The sequence below is a fragment of the Mandrillus leucophaeus genome, unplaced genomic scaffold, assembly GCF_000951045.1.
Source record: "Mandrillus leucophaeus isolate KB7577 unplaced genomic scaffold, Mleu.le_1.0 Scaffold249, whole genome shotgun sequence".
Classification (NCBI taxonomy): Eukaryota; Metazoa; Chordata; class Mammalia; order Primates; family Cercopithecidae; genus Mandrillus; species Mandrillus leucophaeus.
Window position 1 is genome coordinate 1,263,101 of NW_012102576.1, and position 11,163 is coordinate 1,274,263.

An 11,163-nucleotide genomic window follows, 5' to 3' on the forward strand; every position below is an offset into this window, starting at 1 on the left:
AAGGAAGGAAGGAAGGAAGGAAAGAAAGAAAGAAAGAAAGAAAGAAAGAAAGAAAGAAAGAAAGAAAGAAAGAAAGAAAGAAAGAAAGAAAGAAAGCAGCTCAGCAGAATACCTGTAACCATTTTTTGCCAATCTTTGGAGTGGCTTTTATGTGTAGCATGACGCATAAGCATGAATTAACCAGACAGGTACAAAACTTCACCTTTGTTTAATTAAAAAAATGCTTTGTTTGGTTTACACTTAATAATGTTATTTTCTGTTCTTCACATTATCAGAGACATTAACTTAGTGTATTTTTTTCCTGCAAATCCATTTCCTTTCTGTGTAACATCTAGCTGTTGCTGCACCATCATCACTGAGGTAGGCACATCCTTCACTCCCTCTCATGCCAAACCTGCAACAAAGGGGTTAACCATTATGGAGTCATGTGATTTCTTCCTTGCCCACCGACACCTTTAAACAAAAATTCTACTTATCTAAAGTGCTGAAAGGTATGCTGTCACACAGTTCTCTCTTGCTAGTGTTGAAATACCTATACTAATTTGGATCAAAAGAGTTTCTTTTCCAAGAATTTGTACATGTTAAACTGGCATTAGGTTGGTTACATGTAATCAGTGGAGCTACCAGTTCACATAAACCGATGGTTTTCAATTAGGGGTGATTTTGGTTCCAAACAAAGGGACACTTGACAATATTTGGAGATGTTTTTTATTGTCACAAGCAGAGGCAGAAGTCAAGCAGAGTGGACAGTATATCCAGGGATGCTGCCAATGCCCTACAACGCACAAAGAAAAGTGCCCCCTTTCCACGACAGAGAAGTATTCAGTACAAAATATCAGTAGTGTTTCTATTGAGAAACTCTAACATAAACTAAGTGGCTAAGTGACTTAGAGTCACCATTTGGGATGTGTACACACATTTTCCAAATTATATTGCTAAAGATATGAAGCCCATGACAAATTGCATAATAGCGAAATTGCAAATAAAATCAGATTAAAATGAACATCGAATTGAAATTGAACTGTAAAAGACATCAGAAAATAGGCAACAAAAAGTTTAAAGAAGAGTCATATAATTGGACAAGATAGTTTATTATCAGATGAAAGTTTCAATTGGGGTGGGGGGAGTTGTGTGTATCAATCTCAGGTCTTTATTTCCAAAATAGCCAACTAGGAGATCTGTTCCCTTATATCTTAATTTCCAACCTTCATGGTTGCCTCCTTGAATGAATCTCAATATATATTCAATCTCCCCTCCATCTTTCTAACATGTGCAAAAATCTTGGGCTCTGGAGAATTTTAGCTAAAGCATAAGTCCTAGAGAAGGCTGCACTATCTAAATTTAAGTGATCCCGGAAAAAAATAAACTCACGATTTGGTAAATATAGCTCCATCTACCCATTGTCCTGTTCGATTTTTTGCCATCTTCAGACCAATCCAGTGATCCGAACTGCATTTGTATCGCCTAAGAAAATTCTTTAGAGACAAAGTTAATTTCAAAACCATACACGCCAATTTTTACCACGACCTACTGTGTACCTCTTGTTCTGTAGGTTGTGAAGTGCAAGGCAACAATTATTCAACTCCTGGCTTCACTAGAAAATAGCCATGGAGTTTTTAGAAAGTACTTTATTTTTCCTATGACCTTCAGTTTTCTTTGTGAAACAAATATGTTAGACACATTTTCTTTAGATATGATTCCAAATTGATAAATGTTCAATTTGAAAATCTATTCCTTCTCAGTTTTCAAACTGTAAGCTCCTAGAAAGCCAAGTTTGAAATTGAGCTCTTGCACGGCGTTTCCAATTACCAGATATTTATTATACTATTTGTCCACTTCCCAGTAAATAGTAGTAGCTTCATTTTAGTGTTATGTTTTACTTCAGTTTATCTCCCCAAACTACACATGTAAATACACACACATACACATCCTCATATATCCAGTTTCTTTAGAACCTAATTATCAAATTTTATTTTTCTGCTAAACATTTAAATTTCCAAATACGTAATTCAGAAATAAATACAATGCTTTTTTCCTGACATTTCTCCTGCTGATGCATTGTTTAACTTACCTCGCCCTTGCTTAACCCTCGACCTTTTTCTTTAATCATAGAGTTATATTAAAGTCCTGGAGGCTACTCTGCTACTAAACAGCTTGGAAACTATAAGCTTCACACTGCATCACTCTGCTTTTCAATTTAAGATAAGTATAAAGGAGTTAGGCCAGATCACAACGCTATGGTCAAATCCTATCTACCCCAACTTTACAAAAGTTACACCTGTAACTGTTGACATTTTAATACACTATCTTCACAGCATTGTGTAAACTAGAAAAAAAATTAGTTGGGCTAAGTTTTGGCTTTACAAATAAACAGATTAATAAAAACGCCGTCCTACATTCAAAGGCCTTCATTTACAGGAAAGTAACGTAAACATAATGTTAGAAAATATTCTACTAGATATGGAGAAGCTACGAGTGTGATAAATACAATGTGGAACTGGAACTTACAGAAAAAAACATATGAGTTTTTAAGGGAAACTTTGACACAGGATGTGCTCTAAGGCAAGAGTAGAATATTCCGTGTAAATGCAGATGGCCAAGGAGAAGAGGGTAATTCATAGGCTAGACTCAGGAAAGAACTTCAGGAAAGGAAAGGCTTCAGGTGAGAGCTTGACTGGTCTTGGTGACAGAGAACTGGGAGATGTGTTTCCTAGTCCTGCTCTATGAAAAATGTTAACATTATTTGCTCAGTAAAAGCTCGCCCCGTTTTAGCCCCTTGTTAGAAGTGCAATAATTCTAAATAGGTGGAAAGAGATATAAAAATATTTTGTAAGACAAACTTTATCTCATATTATTTTGTAATGAAAGTTCACATTTAAATTAAACTATTTTAAATCATCTATTAAAATTCTTATGCAAATTTCTTCTCCACTCCACAGACAGCTTTACTTCATTCTGTTCGTCACTTAAATTTTGCCAGTGTATGTAGTACATATGGTCATCCATGATCTTCAAAATATATCAGGATATGTTATGATCAGTGTTTTTTCTTCATCCAGACAGTACAAGCATTCTTCCTTGATAGATTTGAAGATTTCTCTTAAGTTCAAAACTAATTATTTTTATATACTTCTGGTCTTCACATTTCATGATCCTCACTATTTATTTAGTCAATCTTTGCAGACAATATTCCTACAGTGGATATATTTACTTTAATATTGATTGTCTTTACATTTCTTCATCTTTCATTTTATTAACACTCATTATTTTTCCATCTCACTGCTAGTTTAGCTTTCTTTCCACCAAGAGGAACTGTAAGGAACAGTCAGAGTATTTCTCAATACTCCTGCAAAATTCAGCAGCGACATTATTGACTACAGAAGCCCTTCCTATGATGTTAAGCTTGCACCTTAATTCTTGATTTGCAATATCTACTCCTAATTCATCTAGCTTTCAACATTTTATTACCTTTTGTTTCTTGCAAAATAGTTTTGTTTCCTTTCACTGACCTATAAATTGGCTCTGCCTGATTCACATGCATTTAAATTTGAACCAATCTTCAGGCAGATTGCATAAATAAACTTTCTTCACCACAGAGGGTTCACCACAATTGTCTTTTAACAATGTCGACTGTTGTGCTATTCTGCTTTTCATTGAAACACTTCTCAATAGCAAATTATTTGCAAAAAATATTTTTAATCAAGTCATATTACCTCTTATATTTTCTTTTCATTCTTAAAGAGACCAAACAAAGGTAAGTAAGCATGTATGTTTACAATATAAATGACTAGGGGAAAGAACAAATTTCACGAATGCAGAGGTGCAGTTTTTCAATCCCTTGTTAAAGTTCTTGGAGAGCCTCTTTACTCATAGAGATTTTGTCATGTAAATCAAAATTTATTCAACAAGGATCCATTAGACTTCTCATTTGTACCTGCTTTGCACAATAATGCTAAGGAAAAAATTTCAGAGAATACATGGTATCTGCTCACTGAAAACTTATACTCTGGTCTAGGCAGAAATTTTGGTTTTCCTCTCTATTGCATTACTGGTAGAGAGTGTTCTAATGGGAGCTGCCATGGGACCTCAGAGACAGGCAGCAAAACAAAATGGAGAAGTCAGAGGAAAGTTTCTCTCAGGAGATAGAATGCAGAATCCCCTCCTTTCTCTGACAATTCTCCTTTCTTGGGGGAGTACTGGCTCTTAAAACGTTTTCAAACATTATGAAGCTCTTCTGTGTACACTCTTTAAAATGTAAAGATAGATATGAAGTCTACTACTTGATGTTAGTCTTACATTCTTCAAACAAAGCATCACTAGGTATTTCACCTTTGTGTCACATGGCATATTCTGAACACCTTCAATATTCTGCATAGATGGGCATGAGTGAAAAGACTTTAAGACTATGATGGTATTTGAATATTTCTAATGTTCTGACTCAAGAAAATTCACAAAGAATGTATATTAAATTACTTACCATTTCTTCTGTGTTGTCAATTATAGTTAGGTCAGCATGTTGAGTGGAACAGTTGTATTTACTTGAATTCCAGTCTCCTTCTTCTTTAGAAAAATAATAGCATTTGTTTTGGAAACCAATCCAACCATATGGGCAAAAACTCTGAGAATCTTGAGTTAGTTTAACTGGAAATGAGACAAATATATATCTTACGGGCCATATAGAATAATATGCTACTGAAAATATGTTTTGAGATCACTGCACACAGATTTTTGATGTAAAAGATTATGGTCACTACGAAATTTGTATATCCATTATATGATAGGTTGGAAAAAAATTTATATCTTTGTCATGTCAGGTCAAATGACAGTAGTTTAAGATTTATCAGGGATTTATATTTCTTTCAACTTCAACTTCAGTGATACACAGGTCTTCCAGGAGCCACCAGAATTATTCTACTTGTGTAACTTACCCTCACCATTTCTGGGTAAATGAAATAAAAGGAAGTCCAAGCATTAACTAAGAGTAATCCAAGTAATAATTTGTATTAGTCACCAATGAATCTAAATACATGATTTAATCTACAAAGAAGCAACAAAAATAATAAAGCAAAATACAAAATAAGTTGGACCGCTCGTTGTCAGCTAAGAATCACCATCACTGTATAGCTCTGGGTTAGCCAATGAATGGAACTCACAGGGGACTTGGAAGGTGAAAGTAAAGCAGAAGGTATAATTCCTGGAGACCATGAGCATAGGAACTTCACAGGTCTTTCCATGTGTTGCCCTGTTGCAGTCTTGGCAGCTAGATATCTTAGCTTCTTAGACGTTCCTCCAAATGTGTTAGTGTGTTATGCCAATATTCTTAGTGACCATTTCTCATCCAGCTTGTAGCACAGCCCCAGCCTTCAGCCATGCATCACTTCTAGATGTTCCCACATTCACATTATCCCTAATTTCTATAGTAAAGCCTTATTCTCATAATATGTGTTTGTATTTTGGAACACACCCAGACTGAATCAGTTTTTGGTACCAAACATAATTCTAAGGAAACAGAACCTTGAGGATGAGATATGGTGTTACTTTTTAAACATAATTCACTTTAAAGGCATCGATCCAACTACCAGTTATAAATAGAATGCTGATGGCAGTGGAGCACAGTGGCAAAATAATTAAATTATCACCTATAGTCATCTGGTGCCAAGAGTCTATAGAAGATAAAATTTTATATACATACACCGTGTGTATATATATGTATATAGGTATGTGTACATATAAGGGTATATATATATACATATACACATATGTGTATATATCTCTCTCATATACTAATATAAATTAGTGTTTGCGTTACCCTTAGATCATGCTATGATTTCATTATATTTCATTTACCCAGAAATGGTAAGGATGACCTTTACATGTAGAATAATTCTGGTGCCTCCAGGAAGATATATCACTGAAGTTGAAGTTGAAAGGAACATAAATGTCCTAATAAATCCTAAACTACTGTCATTTGACCTAACATGACAAGACATGAAATTTTTTCAACCTGTTATATGTTAGATATACAAATTTTGCTGTGACCATAATCTTTTACATCAAAATCCTATGTATCTTCAATGATCTCAAAACACAGTAGCATCCAAACTTCTGGGATTCAACTAAACTTGTGGGACACAGCAACTCCCTTAAAGCTTACAGGAAAATTCATTGGCTTCAGATTATGTTTTAGAAATGATGAAAGACTTTTTGAAAAGGTAATTATCTTACCTTACAAAGTTAATAATAGTGATAAATTAAAACCAAAGTAGAAAGACACAATTTAAAAAACAAAAAGAACAGAAATCAATGGAATAAAAAATTAATGCCAAATAGAAGAAAAGTTTAAAGTCATAAGATGACTTTTATTGAATACTCTAAAACAAGATTGACCACTATGAAAACTGATTTTAAAAAATGTAAAAGTGAGAGATAAAAACACAAATTAGCAACACAAAGAATGAAAAAGTAGAGAAATTTCTAGAAGAACACAATTTAACACAACTGACAAGATAAAAGCAATATTTCTAAATAATACTATATCTAGTTAAAAATTGCATCTTTAATTTTAAAAAATTCCACAAAAAGAAATCTCCCTGTCCAGATGGCCTCAGTTAGAAATGCTTCTAATCATTTAGGAAAGGCATAACAGCAACGTTACACACACTCTTTCAGAAAATAGGATAGGAGGGAATACTTTCCAATCAAATTTTAGAAGCCATCACAATGACATCAATTCCTGACAATAGTATTGAAAGAAACAGAAATTATAGGTCGATCTCTTATGAAGACATAAGATATATGTGCATACATCTTAAACAAAATACTATTCAGTTTAATTGAAGAATGTTAAAAGGTTAATAGGTTATGATCAAGTTGAATCTATCACAGAAATTGAAGATTATCTTAATATTACAAATTCTGTGTAGTTCTACATATTAGCAGAGAAAAGAAAGTATCTCCATAGATCAAGATAAAGCATTTGACATTTTAAATTAAATTAAAGGGAAGTAAATACAACACCTTTAATCTGATTAAGAATATCTACAAATGCTACTACTTAATTGGGAAATATTAAAAACCTCTTTATTGATTTAAGAATGAGACAAACATGTAAGCTGTCACTACTTACACTCAACCTCGTACTTGAAGTTATAACCAGTAAAATAAGAGAATACAATGAATAAAAAAGGCATAAGGTTTCCAACAGAATAGGTAAAACAATTATTATTTTCAGATAATGTAAATTTTTACATAGAACCCACAAAAGAAACTGAAGAAAATTTATGAAAATGAATAGTTAACTATAGCAAATTTGCTATATGAGGCTTATATAGGTATATATTAAATATATAGAGATAATTTTTATAGGCCAGCAACAGACTAAATAGGAAAATAAGGTTAATGAAAATACTTCTATGTTACTTACAATTGCATTATAGAGTATCGAGTCTTTAAAAAATAAATTAAAAGATGTGTGTGAAATCTATTATGAAAGCTATAAAAATTGTTGGCAGAAATTATAGAACACTAAATTAATATTTTTAATGTATGGCTCAATATTAAGATAATGGCTCCATGAAAATTAACTATAGTTTAATGCAATCTCAATCAAAATTATAGATAATTTATATGGGAGTTTAAAGGATCTAAAATGCTCCAGGTAAACTTGAAGAATAAAAATAAAACTTTCAAACATTTAAACAACCAGACATCAAGACTTATTATAAACTGACAGTGTTAAGACAGAATGATATAGACACAAAGATAGATAAAATAGAGCAAGTTAATATAATAAAATTTTAGCAAAAATGACCTTCACCTACACAGCTGATTGATGACAAAGACCAATTGCAGTTAAATAGGGAAAGTATAGTCTTTTTAATAAGTTGTTTCAGGTTGAAAGTTTAACTAAATGGGAAATAATGCATCCTAATATCTATCTTCTAATATTTATAAAAATAAATTTCAAGAGGATTATGTTTTGGAAAGTGAACGGAAAATAGAAACCTTACAAAAATATTTTTATGTCTTTGAAGTAAAGTGAATTTCATAGGATGAAAAATGTAGTGACAATAGGGAAAAACATAACTACACTACTTTAAAATTCAGAAGCTCTGTTGATTGAAAGACATGATACAGAGGGTAAACTTCAGCTTCATAGTTAAAGAAGATATTTGCAATACCTATAAACTACAGAGTCTCATCTAGAATATTGAACAACTCTTACGAATCAAGCAGAAAAAGACAGCTAACTCACTGCAATATAGGGAAAGTACTGAAACATTCCAGTCACAAAATATTACACCTAAACAAACAGCAGTTATGAAGGTACTGAACCGTACTGATCATCAGAAAGACGTCAATTAAAGCCAAAATCGAGTAACAATATGCACTCATTGGAATGGTAAAAACTGATAAAACCAACAATAAAGCATTGACATGGCATGGAGCAACTGGCAACTTCTGCTGAGATTATCTACTATTTTTGGTAAAATACACTTAAGTTAATCTATGCATATTTCGTGCTTAATAATTCTTCTTATAAGTATATATCAAGTTATTTCCAGTATTCATTAAAAGACAAAAAATATAAAATTATACAGTTGTTCAAAACCACCCAGTTTGCAATAGTCAAAATGTAACACAATCCAAATGTTCATCAAAAGTGATACATAGCAGTGAATGCACTACACGAAACATCTGCTAATACAGCCTGAGGCCAACTCAGTTCACCTTCTGTTTTTGTACAACCACCAGGTAAAAATAACTTTTACATTTTAAAAAGAAAGAAAGTAATCAAAATAATTAAAAAGGAACACTATTTTGTGACATATAAAATTTTATAATATTTACATTTCCATGTTCAATTTTATTGATACACAGTCATGGTCAATGTCTATGCATTTTCTATGGCTGTGTTTCTATGAAGAATTAAGTAGTTGCAGCAGAGACCGTAAGGCCAAAAAAGCATAAAATATTTACATCTGGGTCTTTTCATAAAAAAAATTCAACCTTTTTCTATAATAGTGAGTTAATGAACTTCTGCTACCTATTATTGAAAAATCACACGAGCATAATGTTGAATAAAAGGAAAAAGATACAAAGATACATACAAATTCATTATTGTATTTATGATACATGCAAATTGCATATTGTATTTTATATGTATTTACATTTGATTGTATTTGTATAAAATTTTTTAATAGACGAAACTAACCTATAACAATAGGAGTCAACATAGTGATTAACATAGGCAAGAAAGTGTTGAATAGAAGTGAGATTATCAGGGTGAATAATTTTACTACAATAATTTTGGTATCTCTGATGCCTTACATAGGTCATGTAATTAATAAAATTTATTCATTTGTACCAAATAAATGTTATCATGTATAATGGGAAGATAATGAGATACTGAGAAAAGATCATGACTGAGACAGAAAGGAATAGGATCATACATAGAAAGTCATGAAAAATAAAATAAAGGATGTAACTTACCTACACATACAGTAAAAATATTAGTTATTATTATTAAAGCAGCACCAACTATAAAACACTTTTTATGTTTGGTCATCATACCTGAAAAATAAAAATAAAGACATTTAGGAGACTTCTGGCTCCAAAATGATGGCATAAAAGTAAGTTGGCTTTAATGTCCCCCACAGAAAACAACAACAAAACATTAGTGCTGTGATTATCACCAGCAATGCCCCAGAACTCAAATGTGAGGAGACAATTCCTGCAGCCACAGAAAAGTGAAAAATCAACAAAAAACTCCATATCGATAATAGAATTAGAGTTCCACATCCATGAGGCCTCTCCCGGCAATCTTCCTGGTACCCAAGGGCATGGAAACTTCATTTCTATACTGGAAAAAGTGAGATCAAGATGGATAACCAGCTTCCCCACCAGCTTGAATTCCCCGGCAGGAAACTTGCCCCTGCCTTAACATTTGGGAAGCATCAAGGGTGCCTGAACGAGGACAGGCAGAGACAAAGTGGGGAGGCAGGACTACCATCCCCAGTACCAGAAACTCTGCTCTGTTACTTGGCCAAAGGAGATGCCAACTTATAGTGACCGTGGAGCAGCATCATGCTATAGGAGATTCGTTGCATAGGTCCCTTGGGCTGGAACTCCCAGTCAGTTTTCCCACACTACTGGGTTATCCCTTTTGGAAGCTCCCCCATTTGGTATGGGTGGCACTCTAATTGTTTACTAGAACCAAGGCAAACCTGGGTTAAGGCACCATGTAGTCTTAACAAGGAGGCAGAAACCTAGCCCCTCTCCAAAAAAATCAACAGGCAAATTACAAAGAATATTTAAGCAAATATACTCAATATAAACCACAACAAGCCATATGGAATCATTCAACACAAAGACATAGATGAATATCCATAAGAAGCAAGAGCAAACAGGGAACTGTGATATCCCCAAATGGACAAAGTTGGAACCAGAGACAGACCTTAATGAAACGGCAATATGAGAACACTTGTACCAAGCATTGAATATAGTAATTTTAAGAAAACTCACTGGTCTCTAAAATAACACAAAAAACAATTCAGAGATTTATCAGAGAAATTTAACAAAGGGATTGAAATAATTTTTGAAGATCAAAAAGTGATATTGGAACTGAAACATACATTTGCTGAACTGAAAATTTTACTAGAGACTCTCAAAAGAGAATGGATCAAGAAGAAGAAATAATCAGTGAGCATGAAGATGGGCTTTCGAAAATACAAAAGGAAAGGAGAAAAAAAGAATAAAAATGAATAAAAATGAATGAAGAATGCCTACATGTTATAGAAAATTATGCAAAAGACCACATCTAAGAATTGTTGGTGTTCAAGAGAGAGTTAAGCTAGAGCAAAGGGTATAAAGCCTATTCAAAGAAATAATAGCAGAAAGCATTACAAAGCTTGAGAAAGAGATAAAGATTCAGGTAGATAAAGGCCAGAAAACACCAAACAGATTCCGACTCTAACAAGACTATCTCTAGGCATAGAATAATCAAACTCTCGGCCGGGTGCGATGGCTCAAGCCTGTAATCCCAGCACTTTGGGAGGCCGAGATGGGCGGATCACAAGGTCAGGAGATCGAGACCATCCTGGCTAACACGGTGAAACCCCATCTCTACTAAGAAATACAAAAAACTAGCCAGGCGAGGTGGCG

General features: G+C 33.4%; 1 protein-coding gene across 1 annotated transcript in view; it reads right to left on the bottom strand.

The window, feature by feature from the left end:
* Window positions 1-189: 189 nt before the first annotated feature.
* Window positions 190-11,163, bottom strand: part of CLEC2B (C-type lectin domain family 2, member B) — a 16,944-nt gene continuing 5,970 nt past the window's right edge. Inside the window, exons 2-5 of the mRNA XM_011983323.1 lie at window positions 9,493-9,573; window positions 4,478-4,641; window positions 1,372-1,475; window positions 190-394 (exon numbers count right to left, since the gene is read on the bottom strand). Coding sequence (XP_011838713.1) covers window positions 286-394; window positions 1,372-1,475; window positions 4,478-4,641; window positions 9,493-9,571 — 456 coding nt within the window. The 5' untranslated portion in view covers window positions 9,572-9,573 and the 3' untranslated portion in view covers window positions 190-285. The remainder of the gene's footprint in view (window positions 395-1,371; window positions 1,476-4,477; window positions 4,642-9,492; window positions 9,574-11,163) is intronic.